Consider the following 21963-nt stretch of genomic DNA (forward strand, 5'->3'; position numbering starts at 1 on the left):
GCTTTTATCTGTGCCAAATGAAGGGGTCTGCCATCTGCCTAAAAGACCTTCATACTAGCTGTAACACCCTTCCGCCCACATACCACCCCCACACACACACTCCACAGCACTAGAGAATAGAATTCATTTCTCTCATATCCAGCAAAAATGCGTTTTTGTTTCTCAGCACTGAGAGCAAACAGGAGTCCTTTTAACTGTGAAGAGATGAACACACACCCACGCTGGTGTATGCCCCCTCAGCCCACTCTGGCAGAGATAGATGGAGCTCATCGACATGACTGGGCCATGAACACCGTCTCGGCTCCATGCTCGACTCCAAGCCTTTCATGCTCCGTCTCTCCGGTATATAATAAATCGTTCACTCCTGTGAGATCCGCAATCTTTCTTACTCGTCCTCCTACAGGCATGTACAAGCTGTAAGATCCCACAGGGAATCATTTGCAAGTCGTAGATAATGTGTTTTTTAAAAGTCCCTGAAATCAAGAATAAAAAATTGTCTCTTATATACAGCAGTATATAATAGAAAAAATATACAGATTTGGGAATATTCTCATATTAATTCTATACTTTCTACTGACTCTATGGATATCTTTTTTTGGATGATTTATTCTGTACTAGTCTTGTGTTCATCCAATGAAATGCTGAAACGCCCCTGGAGTGGGTCTTTCCGTTTTTTTAGTTGTAAATAGCAAATTTTGATACGTTTCTGGCTATGAATCTTACTGCACTCCTTTGGACGGTTGGACTTCATTCATTTTGAAGAAGGTGGGACTCTTGTACGAGTTTGCAGTTTTGTGACAGGTGCTTAATGGAGGAGAGGTTTTACCAACTTGGGGCTATTCGATGCTAGGAACGTCTTGCTGGCTCACACTGATTGAGAGGACGAGTCTTTAGAAAACATCAGTTTTTCATTAAGTATTACCATTTAATCGAGTACCCTGTAGCTACAAGCGCACCGTTCTGATTCCAGCGGCTCTCCATTAATATCGGCTGACACATGACCTCGACTCAGCCGTGTGCAGCATAGCTCCGAAACCACACTGCATCTCGCCGTGTAGGATTTCATCCTTGTTAAGTTGACAGGCATGGGAGAAGATGGCAGTGAGAAAGCTCCACAGTAAAAAAAAAAAAAAAAAAAATTTTTCTTGTCTTCCACATTTATTTAGTTTACTAAAGCTACCATAAAGTTGGTTTCAACTTAACCTTTAGAACCAAATCACAGTCATCTGAACTTTAATCTTCAATTAATCTTACTCAACATACTCGTGTTTTTATCCTAATATCGACCTAGCAGACATACCGTATATATGCCAGTATTCCAGACATAAACATTTGATATTTGTTTAGCAGCAAAAGAATAGAAATCTTTCTTTTTTTGTAAAACAAAACTCTGGGCATTTAAGGACAGTTGCTGAATTCTGCCAATAAACATTTATGTGAATATTTTCTTGAACAATTCCAGGAATTATGTGTTAATTATGCACTGTTATTTGTTAATTACGCTCCTTTAAATGAGTCTTTATTTATAACTCAGTCAGGAGTTGAAAATGATATTAATGTTCAGTCAAACATCTGTTACAGAGCTCAGAGAATACACTGCGAAAGTGATTTGTCCCAGCACAAAACTTCTTGCATTCTTTCCGATGCACACATGCCAGTCTTGTTCACTTACATCTCACATACTTGCAAAACATAATGAAAGCTATTGACATGCTGTGGTACAGTGGGCTAGTACTAGAGTATTGTTTTGTCTGAAAGCTAAGGCATTTTCCTAAGAACAAAGGAGAGAAAAGGGAAAGGGTCAAAGTTCACGCCGGAACCGTTAGATTGCTTTGAATACATAGCCCTTGTAAGGGTCCTGTCGCCATGGAGATTGAATTTGTGGGCACCCTGGTGGAGAAAGGTCCACACTCTCATAAAAGCCTCCTGCTAAAGAACAATGAATGCTTGGGGAGAGAGCGCAGCTATTTTTCACTGAGCCGTCAGCACGGGCTCAGCCAATCAGCAAGGTTTAATGTTTAAAAGTAAACTTTGCAGCGCACACACACACACACACACACACACACAGTCTACGTTTCAGTCTTTACTTCAAAAACGCAATATTCTCCCATCATCTGTCAAAATGGTGTTTTAATGTTCACTCCAGCATAATGCAGTGCCACATTTGCTAGACCACAAACCTCCATCTCAACCACGCGTAATGCATTTCGGTTTAAAATCCCGCTGTTCTACAGATTTCCAATTTATCAACTCTCTTTACCACCTCTCCCTACTTTCTCACAAAAGAAGACAAAAAATGGCCTGCTGAACTAATGACTAGATTTCAGGCTTTCACACACAGACCTAAATAAGTTCATTATCCTCACTAGCTCGCTAAAAAGACAGTCTGCCTTAATCACCGCCATCTTAAAGACCGCCTTTCTGCATGGGCTTTAGTGATAATGACAGAAGACGAGGAGACGAGTGTTAATCTTGTAGCCTCTCCAGCACCACGCAAACTCTTCTGTCTCCTACTTCCTCTCATCCACACACTGTGTAAAGAGCACACACTAGATACTTGTCATTTCTTTTAAGACAAACAGCAGAAAATTTGCACCATTACCTCAAATGTAGATGCTAATATAGTTATTCCTGCACTGGAGCAACAGAGCAATCTCACCTGAAACCTATAAATCCATGTCCAACTCTTTATATCCATGGGTCAAGCCACATTATTAAGCACAGCTGACTTATTCTATAAGGAACTAGTTTAGCAAAAATTTAAATGAATATTATCATCTGCATAACTTCCAGATGTTCAGTAGAGCTCTCTTTACCAAATTTGGGAGTCTTGAGTATGTACAGTATCACTATGTTATAGATAACCAATAAGCAGTCTGTAATGTTGCAATACACACACTGGGGCAAATAAATTTTATTGAATAAACTAGGGGTAGAGCAAGCGGTATAACGATACTCTCCACTTCAGTTCAATTAGACACGCAAAATATTTTGAACAAAATTTGAATGAAGAAAAATTCGGACTAGTGTAAAAAATATCTAAAACATTGTATAAAACTAAATAATTTTCTATTATATATATATATATATATATATATATATATATATATATATTATGTATAATGTAATTGAAAGTCTCAAGTGAAAAATAACAAGCTCTGCAGCAGTCTTCATTTTAACTGGAAATAGTGCCTCAAAATAATACCCCAAATCTTGAAGAGCTTTATAAAAGTGTTATCATTTGGTTGTGTAACTTAAAGTGCGTGTCAGTTATTGCGATCTGGAGCTGGAGATCGAGTCTAGCTTTTTCTCTCTTTATGTATATTGTATGGCTTGAGCAGACCTCTGGTGTTCAAAGAGTGAAACTGCAGGAGATGTATAATTGATAAAATGCTGATTTTAACGATGTGAATCGACAGATTTCTGCAGAAAATGTTTGCACCGTGAAGCATCAAGGCATTATACGCCTGTACTCAGAACTAGTCTTCATATTTAGAATGATGGTAAATTGTGCTGAGAAAAAGAACTTTTTCAGAATAGCTGCACAGTATAGTTACAGGTGGAAAACTTCATGCTAAAGCATATCTAATGCATTTATAATGAACAATTTGCGATATGCTTAGTGCAGGGGTGTCCAATCTTATCCAGAAGGGGCTGGTGTGGGTGCAGGTTTTCATTCCAACCAAGCAGAAGCTACACCTGATTCCAACTGGCTAATCAACTGATCTTGGCTTTCAGTAGACTCAGGTGTGGCTTTTGCTCAGTTGGAATGAGAACCTGCACCCACACCGGCCCTTTGCGGATAATTTTGGACACCCCTGACTTAGTGAATGTGGTGCTAGCTTTCTGTTTGCTGTTGTATTTTTTGCTATTCCTCTCAGACATCAGTGCTTGTGCACCACACTTTGCATCACGGGGATGTTGCTAGCACAGTTAGTGTTTCCGTGATCTCAGACATATGGGACCATGGTTAGTTTTGTGTCTAATAATAAATGCGCAAGAGCTTCTTTTCTAAGATATACTTCTCAGCTACACATTGATGATCAACTGTGGTGTTACATTTGATTTATCATGAAACCACTTTACAAGAAAAAATCGACAGAACTGACTGGAGTCATGCACATGCACACAACTAAACGAGAACAATACTGGAAAATAGAGAATACAGAAAGATAGGCCTATATATTATTTAATTCACAGAACTACTGCGTAAGGTGCCCTGTATCGACCAAGTCTAGTGAACAAGAAACAAATCTCCCCCAAGGTTCACACCAACCACAAGCACAGATGGAGAGGAGAGTCTCACACTGATGCCAACAAGAAATGAAGTGAAAACACGATCCCTGGTATACAGATTGTGATGAACATGTTGCCCAGAGCATTCAGAACAACAGTGAACAGTCAGGCGAAGCAAGAACATTAGTTTAGTCCTGTCTGAGTCACAATATAAAGTCACACCTTTCAGCAGCTACTTTTCTGCAACTTAAAACTAAGAAGAGAGGGAGAAAAAAACATACAGGCTGAATGAGTAGGCTGTGTGATCCATAACCTTGGCAAATTTTATTTGGGAGACTGAAATGGACTGAGACTTGGAGGAACAGAGACAGGTTGAAATGTAGTGATAGCTCTGAGCAGATCTGAGCTCCCTGCACCATCAGTACTGGGGGGGACTGAAGCATAGCCTGAGTACTCAAGAGTGACTGCAATGATCAATCATGACAAGACAATAAATGTCTGAAACGTCATTTAACTTCACCAAATACTTTTAGCATTGATTGAAGTCCAAGGAACAAAATATAAATCCTTTTAGAAAGAGAGCTGTACTGTTTATTTGAGATGAAGTGCAGAAGCACAGTGGCAAGACAGAGACTGAAATGATAACATCATAATTTCAGATCAGAGACTGACGCCACTTACTCTAGGCCAGAGCTGTATTACTACTTTACTATCTTAGTTAACTACTCTGAGAAAACTGACTAGATATATCTGAACAGCACTGGGGGATGTGGAAGCTTATTGGTTAAGGTGTTGGACTCCTGATTGGAAGGTTGTGAGTTTGAATCCCAGGTCCATCAAGCTGCCACTGCTGGGTCCCTGAGCAAGGCTCTTAATTGCTCGGTTGTATAAAAATGAGATAAATAAAATTTACAGCACACACTAAAACCTATTTCAGACTCAGCTTCTCCTGATGATAGCATGAATGTCTTTCTGTTAGAAATTTGAATCCTGACCATACCACAGCCATCCACAGCTCAGCATCCACGATGTCATAATTGCAGCTGTTCTCTGGGTGGGAAGGATAATATTTCTCTCTCCTCTATCAATCAGAGAGACACCAGCTAACCGTGAGCTCACGTATACAGATAAGCGCAGTTTATTTACCTCCCAGATACATTTGACTGCCCTGTGACATGCTGAGAGCCACACATCCAGGCTGGTAGCTGATGTGCAATAGAGATGATCTAGTTAGTGCAGGGGATGTCAACTGTCAGACTGCAGTCTTGAGGCAGACCCATCAAAGAATTTCACCAGATTGAATATAGCACTGGAAAAATACTGTAGCAGAGCTCATCGGTCCAGAGAGAGGTACAGGAGGCTGAAAGGGAGGGTTTGATGAAAACAGAATGGTCATTTACTCCCTCCTCTTCGAGATAAAAACGGAGTAGAGATTATGAATATAGGTGGTCAGATATGAAGCTTGCAGGCAAATGCAAGGTCATTATTTATTAACAAAGAAATGTACAGGAAACACACATAGATCTGCATGATGCATTTATTCATTCTCCAGTTATTGCTTTTTCCTGGTCAGAGTCATGGTGTTTTGAGTAACTAATTTGTTGAAAAAATGGGGAAAAAAATTAACTTTGGGGGAAAAAAAAGAAAAAATATACACAGACCAGGCATAACATTATGACCACCTGCCTAATATTGTGTTGGTCCCCCTTTTGCTCCCAAAACAGCCCTGACCCATCATGCACTGTGTATTCTGACACCTTTCTATCAGAAACAGCATTAACTTCTTCAGCAATTTGAGCAACAGTAGCTCGTCTGTTGGATCGGATCACACGGGTCAGCCTTCGCTCCCCATGTGCATCAATGAGCCTTGGCTGCCCATGACCCTGTCTCCGGTTCACCACTGTTCCCTCCTTGGACCACTTTTGATAGACACTGACCACTGCAGACCGGGAACACCCCACAAGAGCTGCAGTTTTGGAGATGCTCTGATCCACTTGTCTAGCCATCACAATTTGGTCCTTGTCAAACTCGCTCAAATCCTTACACTTACCCATTTTTCCTGCTTCTAACACATCAACTTTGAGGTCAAAATGTTCACTTGCTGCCTAATATATCCCACCCACTAACAGGTGCCATGATGAGGAGATCATCAATGTTATTCACTTCACCTCTCAGTGCTCATAATGTTATGGCTGATCGGTGTATAACTGCAGGAGTGGAGATGATCGGTCAAACGTTGCAGGTAAGGATTTATACGTGGTCAAATGCAGTCATGTGCACATCATTGTTTCAGGCAGTAGCAGTAGTCAAAAATAATAACACAAGGCAGCACTGAACAACAAAGCATAAACTGCTTATTTATAGTCAGAAATAAATCATTAGAAATTACGCATTTAAATGAAAACTATTTTCACCTTTCAGTCATAGCTGCTTATCTGATCCAAGCACAGCATTTTATGCAACTAGACCTTCAGTGGTTTTATTTGAACACCTCCAAGTCATATAACATACCGAAGAAATGCTGAAAACTAATATGCTAGCCAGACCCAAGAGAACAACATTGCTAAAACCTGAAATGTTAGCCAGAGACTCTCTGCCATTATCTTTCATCAAGTGCACAAAATATGAGTACCTGAGCTGCCCTGGTGCTTGTTCCTACTGCTGATTGGTGATCAGTGTTATGCAGGTTAGTAGTGATATGCAGATATACAGAGAGGTCAAACCTGCCAGTGAAACACAATACACACATCTCTAAATCTCTCTCACTAACTCACTCAGCATTCCTCAGAGTAACTCAAACCACATGAGAAGTGATGTAGTGCAACAAATCCATTCCTCAGATGACATTCTGTGTAATGAAGGGGCCACTTTAGAACAGTTTTAGATGTGATGGGGTTGAAATAGACATGCTTTGGTTGTAAGTGGTACAGTAGCAAGCTAAAAACAATGAATTCTAGGATTTGTATGTGTCTGTGAGAGAGAGAGAGAGAGAGAGAAGGCTCAATAGGGGGTGTTTTGGGGTGAGAAAGAGAATGGGACATCATTTCATAGTCACCAGTCACGTCATGGTCTGATAAACCAAAGCCATGACAGAACTGTGAGAACTGCCAAGACCCAGCACAGACAGAGCTCTCTCTCTCTCTTCTTTTTTCTCTCTGACGTTGCCTCTTAACCTTGATCCGGCTGAAACAAAAAGGCTTCTATCCATCCTGTGGTAAAGGCATGTCCACTGAGCGCTGTTATCCAGCTCAAACACTACAGCTCAGCCTAAGGTCCTGCAGTCTGCCATCTCTTATCCATGTCCATCAATAACAGAAGAGCTCGACCAAGTGAATTAGACTCTCGTGACGCATACTGTAGTGAAGCTGAAAGCACAGAGAGCTGCACGGCACTTATGCTGGTTAAGCAGTGGTAAAAGCATTCAGTCACACATGCTGAGAGTGAGAGAAAATGAAAGAAAGGGAGGGTATAGAGGTCTTAGGAAGTGGAGTGGCTGGGAGACTAGAGTCTGTTGTCTGTCTCTTCGGGAAAACGGAGCAGAGGACTCGGTCTTTGAATAGACATTCTCGCTCTTTCCTCTGCCAAAAAGCGGAGAACACAAGAGAATTAAGAAGACACAGAGGGCCCGACAACAAACACTGCCAATGTTCACTAAAGAAGGAAAGCAAAGAGAGCCCGCATTCTTCAAAGCAATTTCATGGCTTTTGAGACCTGAATGCCTAACAAGATCTGCTACTCTGAAACACAGGGCATAGAACAATTAAACACGTCTCTCTACAGATGTCTAAAAGCATTTTCACGGTCCATGTGTGTAATACTTCCATTTGAACCATAATAATGATGTGCTTACAATGGGAATAGTTCATATACTGTCTATAATGTCAGCTTGATAATCATATTCCTAAGCAGTAATGGCCATTAACTTTTATTACAGCACAACCGCAAGGAGAGAGACATTCCAGTGAATGCCGGCCTCGATCAATTATGCAAGTATCTGTGAAATTGCAGCAGAGAGAATAAAACTAAAGGACAAAGCAGAAATACCATTAGCCTAGTAAATGAGCAGATGGATCCCTGTGCAGATGAATCCCCCATGCAAACTCACACAAATCTTTTCTCTTTCTGCTGCCAGTGTCAGGATTACCCACTGGGAATCACCTACATAGACATCAATGCATCTTACACACTCTATCCTCCAACAAATTGATGTGGTCATTAAAAAAAAAAGAGATTTGTTTATAAGACAAAGACAGAGAACACACACACTCAGCTTCCTCTTTGCAAACAGTGGAGAGAAGATCACTTGCTGGTACTTGAAATTAGCCTGAGTTGCTTTAATAAATGGCACACCGGGAGGGACGGGAGTGTGTCTGGAACTGTCTGGACGGAAGCAGCTTATCTGATACTGTGCAAACTTTTCTGACATACAGCAATCTTACTGATCGTCATAAAGAGATGTGACAAATAGGGCATAAATCAACTTATTATACATTAGCATGACTGATCTTTATATATTAACACGTTTCAGTCAGCATTATGAAATGCAACTAATCATCATATAGAAATGTGAACAATTATGAAACATCTACTGAAGAAAGGACTGACTCTCACTGACTGCAAAGTGAGTCATACAGCAACATCCTTCATTATTACACGGAATAAATGACTGATCATGAGAGACGTCACTGTGCTGTACAGTGATACAACTTCATTGTACAAAAGTAAACAGATTGCTGTATAGGCACACGGCTGATCGTCATACAACTGGTCATACAGCAACACGACTATGTTACTAAATAACTGAAAACTGATCATAGTACAGCAATGTGACTAAACATCATACAGCAACATGAACTAACATTATACAGCAACTGAATCGTTAATAGTTAGAGGTGTGAATATTCTCATCCTTATTTAACACACATGGATGCAATCCACAGTGAACTTGCGTTGCTTGTGTCATTTTTGACATGCGGTAATTTTAATTAGTCCTTGTGTTGCTTATTAGATTTCCTACCTTCATGACAGTCAGTCATAAGCAAGCAGCCATTAAAAGCTCGTATGGCTATGATTATCATCAACATCCCACACTTTATTATTACCTCCATCGCTTCTCACTCTACACATGGTCTGTCCTCACGCCTGTCATGGCTTGACATGTTTAACATGCAGCACGGGAGAACAAAAGAGAAACACACATCACAGGAGTATTGAAAGGTGAACCATTTTCTCCTTCTTCTTCTCTCTCTCTCTGCTCAGTAGAAAATCAGCAGACGTGGCTCGTGGAGGAATGAAGGAGTGCTAGAGACAAGGATTGAAGGAGAAATAAAAACTGAAGATAAAAATAAGAGCCTCAGAGGAGCACAGGAAAATTACCATTTTGAGCAGCTTACGAGATTTCCTGGGAAATACAGTGCTAGAAAAATCAGTGCAGGAAGAGGAATGGGGCACAGGACCTCACAATCACACACACACACAGACAATTACACACACACACATACACACACAGACAATTACACACACACACACAGGTCTAGGAATGTGTATAGATATGAAATCGTTTTTATTTCTAAGATAGTGTGACAGTAGGTGGCCTTCCTGTGAATGGATGTGTGCGACTGTAATACTGTGCCAGCTGATAATATTTTCAGGCTTTGAGTTGTTTTCCATAATCGACAAAACAATAACTCTCTCTCGCGCTTTCTTCCACTGCCTGTTTTCTCTTGTTTACTTTTCCTCAATTTTCTTTTGCTCTCGTTTTTTGCTTTCTCTGACCCACCGGCTATGAAGAAGCCCTTTAATATCCTGTCTTTTAGTACTCTACATAATCCTCGATTTCATCTATGCCCTTTTCTGTCCCTCTCCCTCCCGCCTTTTCCTTCATCTCTCCCGCATTCTGTAGCTTCTCATCTCTCTTATTTTCCCACTCGTGCCGTCTCACACTCTCTCTGACACACCATCACTCTTCCTCCACCCTTTCTGAAGCCATTTATATTCGGTCCTCGTGTCATCTTTCACAAAGGGTGTGTGTGTTTTTTTTTTAATGGTAACATTTTCCAGATGGGTAAATGCTCTCAGCCCTCAAATATCCCAGAGGTCTTTGCGCACCATTACACTCTTTAAACCTGCTTATGCTAAGTGGCTGCATACAAATATGCATGCTGCCATGCAATATTACTGCAGAACCCGGGTGTAAACAGGCTTGTATTTAACTGAATAAATAGGTACACTGGTTGAAGGGTTTGGTGCGGCATGGTGTGATGCTGATGGAATAGAGGTTGAATTACCAACCAGCTCAGTACAAGGTAAGTTAAAAAGACATGGTGGCAGCATGGTTTTCACTGCTTGTAGTCCTTCTATATAATATTAATTTTCTATTTTTGTGTTTATATGTGCCTGCTGACCTTGAATTTGCAAAATGACCGCTTTTAACCCTTTAAATCTTGCACTGTGGAGCACGAGCTGTTACAGGGGAGTAGAGTATAGCCATGATCGATTAGTAATGGCCTGGACTGAGAGAGAGAGAGTAATACGGCAGCAAAATCAACTTTCAGTTTAGAAAATCAAGTGAAAACACAATGTCATTCAGCTTTCTACTGGCCGAGGGGTATTTTGCAAAAGACATCTCAGTAGTCAAACAATTTGGAGCTGTGTTGATGTGTGTCTGTAAACACAATAAAAAGAGCTATAGGATTTATCAGTAGGGCCATACGTTAACAGCCAAGTCGGAATCAGACCAACTATTTCATGCATCTTGCGTCTGGACCTAAGAGAACAAGAGTAAGAGCGAGACTAAGAATAAGTGGGTGACTACAAGAGTAAATCACTGAATAGTGACTGAGCGTGCAAGTAAATGTGTGTAGAGGGAGAGAGCGAGTGTCAGAGTGAGTGTGAGAGTGATGGAGTATTAGAATGAGTCTCAGAGAGAATGAGTGTGAGAGTGATGGAGTGTTAGTGTGTGTGTGAGAGCGAATGAGTGAGACAGAGTGTGAGAGTGAATGAATGTGAGAGTGATGGAGTGTTATGAGTGTGTGTAAGAGTGAATGAGTGTGAGACAAAGTGTAAGAGTGAATGAGTGTGAGAGTGAATGTGAGAGTGAATGTGAGAGTGAATGAGTGTGAGACAGTGAGAGTGAATATGTGTGAGAGTGAAAGAGTGTGAGACACTGTGAGAGTGAATGAGTGTGAGAGTGAAAGAGTGTGAGACAGTGTGAGAGTGAATGAGTGTGAGAGTGTGAGAGTGAATGAGTGTGAGACAGTGTGAGAGTGAATGTGTGTGAGAGTGAATGAGTGTGAGACAGTGTGAGAGTGAATGTGTGTGAGAGTGAAAGAGTGTGAGACACTGTGAGAGTGAATGAGTGTGAGACACTGTGAGAGTGAATATGTGTGAGAGTGAAAGAGTGTGAGACACTGTGAGAGTGAATGAGTGTGAGAGTGAAAGAGTGTGAGACAGTGTGAGAGTGAATGAGTGTGAGAGTGTGAGAGTGAATGAGTGTGAGACAGTGTGAGAGTGAATGTGTGTGAGAGTGAATGAGTGTGAGACAGTGTGAGAGTGAATGTGTGTGAGAGTGAAAGAGTGTGAGACACTGTGAGAGTGAATGAGTGTGAGACACTGTGAGAGTGAATATGTGTGAGAGTGAAAGAGTGTGAGACACTGTGAGAGTGAATGAGTGTGAGAGTGAAAGAGTGTGAGACAGTGTGAGAGTGAATGAGTGTGAGAGTGAATGAGTGTGAGACAGTGTGAGAGTGAATGTGTGAGAGTGAATGAGTGTGAGAGTGAATGAGTGTGAGACAGTGTGAGAGTGAATACATGTGAGAGTGAAAGAGTGTGAGACACTGTGAGAATGAATGTGAGAGTGAATGAGTGTGAGACTGTGAGAGTGAATGTGAGAGTGAATGAGTGTGAGACAAAGTGTGAGAGTGAATGTGAGAGTGAATGAGTGTGAGAGTAATGGAGTGTGAGACAGAATGTGAATGAGTGTGAGAGTGATGGAGTGTGAGACAGGGTGAATGAGTGTGAGAGTGATGGAGTGTGAGACAGGGTGAATGAGTGTGAGAGTGATGGAGTGTGAGAGTGTGAATGAGTGTGAGAGTGATGGAGTGTGAGACAGAGTGTGAATGAGTGTGAGAGTGATGGAGTGTGAGAGTGAATGAGTGTGAAACAGAGTGATAGAGTGTGAGAGTGAATGAGTGTGAGAGTGAATGAGTGTGAGAGTGAATGAGTGTGAGAGTGATGGAGTGTGAGAGTGATGGAGTGTGAGAGTGATGGAGTGTGAGACAGAGTGTGAGAGTGATGGAGTGTGAGACAGAGTGTGAGAGTGATGGAGTGTGAGAGTGAATGAGTGTGAGAGTGAATGAGTGTGAGAGTGATGGAGTGTGAGAGTGATGGAGTGTGAGACAGTGTGTGAATGAGTATGAGAGTGATGGAGTGTGAAACAGAGTGTGAATGAGTGTGAGAGTGATGGAGTGTGAGACAGTGTGAATGAGTATGAGAGTGATGGAGTGTGAAACAGAGTGTGAATGAGTGTGAGAGTGATGGAGTGTGAAACAGAGTGTGAATGAGTGTGAGAGTGATGGAGTGTGAGACAGAGTGTGAGTGATGGAGTGTGAGACAGAGTGTGAATGAGTGTGAGAGTGATGGAGTGTGAGACAGAGTGTGAATGAGTGTGAGAGTGATGGAGTGTGAGACAGAGTGTGAATGAGTGTGAGAGTGATGGAGTGTGAGACAGAGTGTGAATGAGTGTGAGAGTGATGGAGTGTGAGACAGAGTGTGAATGAGTGTGAGAGTGATGGAGTGTGAGACAGAGTGTGAATGAGTATGAGAGTGATGGAGTGTGAGACAGAGTGTGAATGAGTGTGAGAGTGATGGAGTGTGAGACAGAGTGTGAATGAGTGTGAGAGTGATGGAGTGTGAGAGTGATGGAGTGTGAGAGTATAGACATGAGCGAGTGAATAAGAGAGGGAGTGTAAGAATGAATGAATGTATGTGAGGAACAGTGAATGAGGGAGGTTAAGCCATTTTTGAGTGAGTGTAAAAGTTAGTGTGTGTGTGTGTGTGTGTGTGTGAATAAGTAGACAAAAGTGAGCAGAGTAGAGTGACTTTGTGATTGAATAAGAGTGCATGTGTTTAAGTGAAAAACCCCACAGATGAGTGTGTGTGGGAACAGTTGAGGTGGGTACTATGTCACCATGGTTACAGGGAGAGATGGTTAATTAAGGTGGCCATTCAGAGCTGGCACAGGCCAGTGAACGTAGACATCTCTCTCTCACTCACACAGAGACACACACACACATGCACACACAGAGACACACACACACACACATGCACACACAGAGACACACACACACACACACATGCACACACAGAGACACACACACACACATGCACACACAGAGACATGCACAGACAGAGACACACACACATTAATGGGTTAGATTCTGTGTCCTACTCAGAGCTACGGAGAGGAGGAATAATGTCCATCTGTGCTTCTTCATTACTGCTTGGGTATGGCTTACAACTGCTACTGAGCTAAAAAACAAAAAGAAGCATACTACATACAAACACACACACACACGGTTTACATAACAAAATAAGTTGCTTTTGGCTTCATCTGATTACAGTGTGAGCGGTGGTTCTAACACTGCTGGGATAAGTATAGGCTCTGCATTTTGTGCTCTCAGGAAAGGCTTCATTGTTGGGAAGCTTCCAAACAGCTTGGTGTTATGAAAGTAGCATTTGCTTGGTTGGTTTGAAACTTGACAACCACAAGAATGTGAGTTTTGTCTTTAATAAGAGTTTTTAACCATTTGGGGGAAAGATGCTAATAATACTAATAACTCACAGTGTGTGGATGTTTCAGACGTACGTTTCTTCCGTCTTCACGGTAACACCTGCAGAATCCCTCTCTCGGTAAAGACACTGCTGTGTGTGTGTGTGTGTGTGTGTGTGTGCCTGTACTGCTCTTGTTGACCGCGTCCTTTTGCAGCTTAATGTAACATGTCAGTCTGTTGTCAGTGGAGTCCAGGAAGGACATAATTACCTCCCAGACAGTCCCTCAGCAGTCTGCTCTGCACTGATTAAAAACAACAAAATATGTGCAGGACCCATAATCATGTATGAAATATGCTTTGACAGCTCAGGGCTCTCTGCTGATTTGTAGACATATTCAAGATGCTTTAATGAGGCTCCTTGGACCCGGTGGACTGCGGTGCTACTGCGTGGAGCACTGATCTGAGGTAAAGATACAGGAAACTGAGCGATTTGCATGCCGCCAGGTTCTGACAGGGTGTCTGCAGGTATGGCCTAGTGAAATTGAAAACTTTGAACAGGAATCTGCTTGAAATGTAATTAAAAATCGAATCTGCAGTGATGATATACCAAATCCTATTTCCGTGCATTTATGAATGGATGCTGGCTGAATTGCATCTCTAAACTGTCTACAGTGTGATGAGTTGGCATCCTGTCCAGCATGCCCCTTTCCTTGTGCCCCAATTCCCCTGCAGCTTCCCTGTGACTCTGTGAAGGATAAACGCTACAAAAAAAAATGGATGGAGGGATTATAATGCAAGCCTTGACAGCTTCTAGTCTTTGTTGCAGCAGTGACCCAAACACAGAGTAACTACTACACTGACAGGTGATGCACAGTTATGTCTTATTGCAGGATCTCTGTTATTGTTATAAGAAACTCATCTGTGAGACAGAATAAAAGAAGGGAACTAAATGACTTTCCTCTAAATGTAAGAATAAGAAACAGAAAGGAGGCCTCTATATAAAATATACAAATCATGTAGCTGTCATATGCAATACTGCTAATGAGCTCATCACCACATATGATTTGACAGATCTCTCTGCCTAAGGGCTGGATGATTTAAGTGAACATCATTTTTTTTGCAGCACTGACTGCTAACTTCAAACAAAGCGACTCAGTGTCATATCTGTACTGATGCCTGATCCAAGAACTTGGCTAACTAACGGATTTCTAGCTACGTTTTATTTTATTATTTAGTAAATACTCAATAATTCTGAGATAGCAGTTAGTAGGCCTGTAGTATGTGCTCTATTAGATTTGGCCTGTTAGAACAAAGGCCATTTAAAGCTCATTCTGCACCGGCTGTGTCACTGCCAGTACACTGATGTGTTAATCAAGACAGCCTTTACCACCAGCTGCACATGCAACGAGCATATTTTTCCGGGTTTAAAATGGCATAAAATAAAATATTTACGCTATTTCAGGCCAGTAACTGAGTACGGCCATTTGTGGTTGCAAAGTGAAGCGTGTGCCAAGGCACTTCAGAGAAATTTAGTGGAAATTACCGGAAATTTAGTGTAAAATGGCATGTGGTTTGTGAGCGCATACAGGAGGCATCAACAATGTGATGTGCTTTTTGTATCTGGTGTGCAGTGGGAGATATCTTGAAAAATATGAAACGTACTCCGACCAAGCATAACATTATGATTATAATGTTGGTCCCCCTTTTGCTGCCAAAACAGCCCTGACCCGTCATGCACTGTGTATTCTGACACCTTTCTATCAGAACCAGCATTAACTTCTTCAGCAGTTTGAGCAACAGTAGCTCGTCTGTTGGATCGGATCACACGGGTCAGCCTTCTCTCCCCACGTGCATCAATGAGGCCTTGGCCGCCCATGACCCTGTCGCCGGGCCACCACTGTTCCTTCCTTGGATCACTTTTGATAGATACTGACCACTGCAGACCGGGAACACCCCACAAGAGCTGCAGTTTTGGAGATGCTCTGATCCAGTGGTCTAGCCATCACAATTTGGCCCTTCATCAAACTCGCTCAAATCCTTACTCTTGTCCATTTTTCCTGCTTCTAACGCATCAACTTTGAGGACAAAATGTTCACTTGCTGCCTAATATATCCCACCCACTAACAGGTCATGAGATCATCAGTGTTATTCACTTCACCCGTCATAATGTTATGCCTGATTGGTGTATAACTAAACTGCTGCAGGTGACACTTGACCATGTGCTATAGCAGATAGATGCAGCAGACAGAGATTAGGTTTACAAAACGATGGAGCAGCTTCTAGAAATTTGTAAAATAAATAAATAAATAAATAAATAAAATTTATCCTAGACAAAACAAGGTATTTTAAGGACTATTATGTGGAGACGCCGCTTTGATACCCAAGACAAAATTTTTTTTTAGGAATCCACAACATGTACAAATAGCTTCTCCTCCAATCAAAGGCCTTTTGATCTCATGTTTAGTTTCCATCTCTACTCTGTTTTCTTCTATTCTCTGTCTTGCCCTGTCTTTCTCTCTTTTTTTTTTTTTCTTGGACGGAATTTCTTTGTGGTGGACAAGCAGTTCAAAGGTCAGAGAAGGTCAAGCAGATGGAAACATAAGACGCTCATTCTCTCTCTACACACACAGACACAAAAACAAGAAACACAACACACAGTAACTAGTGAAATAAAAGCCCAGCTACCGTCCTGATGAGTTTGCCTCACGATATGTTTTAATAAAACACATTTTCCCAGCAGTTGAAGCTGAAACCTGCTAAAAATGTACTTCTAGTGGCGTGTGATGTGCGTGTACAAAAAGCTAAAATGACGTTTTACATTGAATGAATGGGAGCAAACTGTTGTTTAACCTTGTGTCATTTTAGTAATGTTAGTTAGATAGCTGGATTGATTTTTGCAGCTAGGAAAACTTGCACATTTGCAAACAAGTGAAAATCTGGTTAGAATTCAACTAAAACTCGGTACAAAGCGAAAATAAACCACTGCTGGTTCATACATACGTCCTACATCTCTTTTCAAGTGAATTTGTAGTGTTGTTGAATTTTCACGCAGCTCGTGTCATCTTCGTCCCCCGTGTGACATTTTATAAAAGCTTGACCAAAAGTAATTGCCGACAACTGAACTGGCCTTAGTGACTGAACATGTCGGTCAACAAGGCTATTCACCACAGAGAAAGAGCAAGTGCTGCTTCCCCTCACTGAGCTTTAAACACGAGCCGAGGAGACAAATCCACTACACCACCCACAGCTAAATGTATGCAGCTGAGACGCTCACTTTCCCTGCATCTTCCTCATGAGTTGCAGCTGAGTCATTCTTTCATCTTACTATTCTAACCGTAGGTTTCCTCACGCTGCTCTCTGAGGCTCCTCTGCTCCCGTTTCACCATAACTCTTCTCGGTTATCTGTAATAAAATATTCACACCCATATTTTCTTTTGTTTCTTGCTGCATCCTTCAACGCAATCCCTTAACAACATTGCTGTTTCCCCTCAATAAATACATTTTGTGTTGTTTACATGCCGCTGTTTGCTGTTCTTCAAGACTTCTGTTCCAAAGGATCCATTAGCAAACAGATAAATAAATGAGGCCCAGACTGCTAATAGGAGCAGAGCCAGACAATTAATCAGCCTAACCAGAGAGAGAGAGAGAGAGAGAGAGAGAGAGAGAGAGAGAGGGGACAATCTACAGCCAAAGTGTGGATTGTTAGACATGGACTCCTGCTTTATCCCCAACTTCTTTCACTTGTTCTCTTTATTTTGTCCTTATAATAGAGACACAGAATAAAAAAATCTTGACCTGTCCTTACCAACAGGGGGAGACTTAGTGATGGAGAGAGAGAGAGAGAGAGAGAGAGAGAGAGAGAGGAATGTAGGAGGATAGGCTCAGGTGCATTAGACTAGGATGGTGTGGGTCTTATCTGTCACCTGCAGCTCTGTTCTTATTAGTGGAAAGCATGCTAGAAGCTCAGAGCTCAAGGAAAGCTGGCGTTTCATTACAGCAAGTCTGCCATGCAGAGAGAGAGAGAGAGAGAGAGAGAGTGAGAGAGAGAGAGAGAGAGAGAGAGAGAGAGAGAGAGGGAGAGAGAGAGAGAGAGAGAGCATGTGTGCGTGTTTTTGGGAAGTGTTTAGAGCGAGGCACAAAAATTGGTGTGTGTAAGAATGAGATAGACAGTGACAGGCAGACAGAGGGGGAGAGAGAGAGAGAGAGAGAGAGAGAGAGAGAGAAAGAGAGAGCAAGAGGGAGAGAGAGAGAAAGGGAGAGAGGGGGAGAGAGAGAGGGAGAGAGAGGAGGGGGAGAGAGAGATGGAGAGGGAGAGAGAAAAAGAAAGAGAGAGAGAGGGAGAGAGAAGGAGAGAAACGGAGAGGGACAGAGGGAGACAGAAGGAGAGAGAGAGGAGGGGGAGAGAGAAAAAGAAAGAGAGAGAGAGGGAGAGAGAGGAAGAGGAAGAGGGAGAGAGAGGGAAAGGAAGAGAGGGAGAGATGGAAAGGAAGAGAGGGAGAGATGGAGAGGGAAGAGGAGCACAGAGGGTGTTTACAGATGTCCTTGATATGTTCTGAGGACCACATTTGTGCACAGTTTTCAGATTTTGGTGAGCTATACCATGCTGTAAATGAGCGCAACTGTAATCATATACATATGCAAAATACAGAAATGATATAATACCATACAAAAAACCCCTCTGGATAAAAGCCATGTGTTACACAATCTTAAATTTCATCCTTATGCTTTTGATTCAATACTTTCATTCAGTTGTATCCCCCTTTTTCACAAAAGATATCTCTCATCACTTCATTTTAATTTTTTGCAAGAAAATAAATGCCCAACTGTAAACTTCATCCATGAAACTCAGGGGATGGGAGAGATTTGTTCAGCACATGATTCTTACACGGCACAGTGATGCCAGGTTTTTAGATATAGATAGTGTCCTTGTGTTATATGAATGGACTCCTGTGGAGTTTATGCTTCACTTAATTTCAGCAGAAAAATAAGCGATGAGATAAAATAAGTGCACTTTTTTACAAGCTAGACTGAGACACTTGTTAAAATGAAGGCGTATCTGTGATGTCTGACACCCACTGAAAAACGTCTTAGAAATGAGTCTGGTGTAAATGAAGGCAGTAGTGTATAGACAGTCAAGAAAAATAAAACGATATAAAAGAAGATATAAATGAATAAATCATGTATAGGGTTTCACTAGAGTAGTGACTGTGTGTGTGTGTGTGTGATCAGATACCTGCTGTGGAAAGGCAGTTCTCTTCATCACTATTGTCCTGGCAGTTGTCTTGACCATTACAGAGGAAACTTCGATCCACGCATCGGCCATTCCTGCAGTGAAAGCGAGCCGCTGAACACACCAGAGGATTACCTGCTGCAGAGAGAGGAGACACAGAGCACAGAGCAAACTTTACTATGGATCTTTAATGACAGGAGGTCATCGTCTTAACAGCCATCATTAGCCCTATGGCAGAGAGCTACAAATGTAGGGTATGACCTGTGCTAACTGCACTCCCGCTGTGTACAGACACACAATGATCTGTCATTGATCTCTCAGCGTTAAACAGCTCTCTCATCACCACTTATTACAGCCGTGAAGGCGTCTAACACCACGGAAAACGCTCAGCCGGCTCTCTTTAACTCATACATTCCTGTCAGAAATGTAATCAGCGTTAACCACAAGTGTATCATAAATAATACTTAATAAAGCATTAATAATGGGTTAATAACAGCAGGAGCTATTTAAGCAATCCAAAAGTTTATTAAAGGATCATTAGGTAAGATTAGTCTTTTTCCCCCACCAAAATTAGATCTCTAACCATAATGTGGGATTGACATCTGAATGTTCATGTAGCTTCACCCCCAGGACACATAAAATGACCATCCAAATACAAACAACTGACCAGAAGTCTTCTGAAAGGGCCCTCTCAGTGCATTTATTCACTTTTAATAAGATCACCCTTTATCTTTAGATATATATATTTTTGTATCATGTTCTACATATCTTCCAGATTATTTGTACAGCAAAAAACCCCACTACTGCACCTTTTTTTATTCAAGTATTTTCTAAACGCTTTAATTTGCTAAGCTGTCATTTGCCGGTTATGTTTCTGTTCAGTAGTTTATTTGTATGCACACAGCATACACAAGCCACTCTGCTTTCACCTGGATGCCTGAAGAAAAATAATGTCCTGGGTCCTGCACACCAGCTGAGACGGCCTTATCTGTGCGGAACTAGACGGTTTGTAAAATAAGCTTATTTTCATATAATTGAGTTACAAGAACACAAAACCTGTTTGTTTTTCCGACAGTGATTCGTTGTGCTCTGCTTCGTGGTCTTCTTTGCTCCAGTCTCCTCCTGACACTTTGTTGGCTGATCTAGGTTTTAGAGCCTTGTCTCATAATTCTCATAAAGACTTTCGTGTACCACACGTCGTACTCTTGTAATCAAAATCAAAAATCGAACGCGGATGACGTAAAAACCTCTGGAAACAACAAGCTCTCTCTGAAGAAACCTCATTTACCATGCGAACAAATCCACCTTTCATTCTGTGCTCGTCTAGTTTATGAGAGGTAAACCGAGGCGGAATTATCTAGAGGACAGATCGAGGCAATCACATAGCAGAACGTTCTGTCTGCTTCGAGCACAGTTGTGTTTAACAGGTTAGATTAGATCTGAGCATACATGATGCCCTGCAGGCTACACCCAACAGCTCTCCCTGCATGATGGGATTTGCTTTATTAAAATCACACAGCCTGAGCAGCTAGACTACGCTGTCGGAATCCCAGGCTGGAGCAGACAGGAGGGGAAGAACGAGATCCAAAACTATGAATTACAGCTGAGAGAGAGCGTGGAGCACTTTGATGCACTGTGACACATTTTCAAGCATCAAATGTTCTTTCCAATTAATTAGCCGAGGATCGTGTGCAGGCACAAGTTATTGGAAAAAGTTGTAAATTCCACCAATTGCCAAGTGTAGTCGTTTTATTGCAGCCAGAATTAGACCCGAATATTCACTCCCGGTAACAGCAACGATCCAGCAATCATATATATATATATATTCATAGTCAAATACTGTAGGTGCTTCTGGAAACATTCATATTTTTTTTACCCTGGGGTGTGTAGAGAAGGAGAATCAGACCCAGGTACTCCAGCACTAGAGATGTAATCGACTAATACATTCACTAGTCTCCGCTGCGGGATTGCAGACTAGTCGAGCCAGTGGAATGAGGTTAACCGCACTAATGTTACGATGAAAATATTTCACATTAAATACTACACAATACTACGGTCTTTATTTAAAAGTTTCTTTTGCTTTTAATGAATCTCACTTCGTGTAGGTGTGCACACAATTCCCACAGTCATTTTCCTTCTTTTTCTGGTTTTATTTTCACCTCAATTTAGCTCATTCTCACCCAAGATAAACTGTACCTGAGATCTGCAATGCCAACCTCCCAGTCTTTTCTTTTCTATCTCCACCAGCCACCATTTTCTGCACACCCGAGTTCACAGATACTCCCGTTTGACTAGTGCAGGACTGATGGCTGAAGCGTGAACTTGTGATCTCTGGATGGTATGGAGAAAATTTTCTCTCGTGCCGCTCTGGAGTTTAGCTGAATAAAACCGTAATAAGCTCCTTACACTATAGAATAGTCAAAATCCATTGTGAGTCAGATCAGAGGCACATGGCAGCTCGATGAGGCTTGTCCAGCACCATTTTTGGACTTCCCAGACGCTCTAGTGGACTCATCTCAATTGATTTCAGCTGAGCAGCCAAGAATGATACGCCCGTGAATATTATATATGATACACAGATTTTTTTTTTTTTTTTTCATTGTCTGTACTGCTTATCCGATCTATCCTTGGGTCACAGGGAGCCTGTGCCTCATCTCAGGCGTCATTGGGCATCAAGGCAGGATACACCCAGGACGGAGTCAGATTTATTATTTGCTAGAAATTTGT

At 41.7% G+C, this 21963-nt stretch overlaps 1 protein-coding gene across 2 annotated transcripts in view; it reads right to left on the minus strand.

Annotated features, from left to right (window-relative positions):
• The window catches only part of ldlrad3 (low density lipoprotein receptor class A domain containing 3), a 96155-nt gene that overhangs the window by 12409 nt on the left and 61783 nt on the right, over positions 1-21963 (minus strand). Inside the window, exon 4 of one of the 2 annotated variants that reach the window (XM_058407877.1) lies at positions 19240-19371. In XM_058407877.1, coding sequence (XP_058263860.1) covers positions 19240-19371 — 132 coding nt within the window. Of the gene's footprint in view, positions 1-19239; positions 19375-21963 lie in introns of both variants that reach the window. The other variant, XM_058407876.1, reaches the window with a different exon arrangement.

This window comes from Hemibagrus wyckioides, linkage group LG14, assembly GCF_019097595.1.
Source record: "Hemibagrus wyckioides isolate EC202008001 linkage group LG14, SWU_Hwy_1.0, whole genome shotgun sequence".
NCBI classification, from domain to species: Eukaryota; Metazoa; Chordata; class Actinopteri; order Siluriformes; family Bagridae; genus Hemibagrus; species Hemibagrus wyckioides.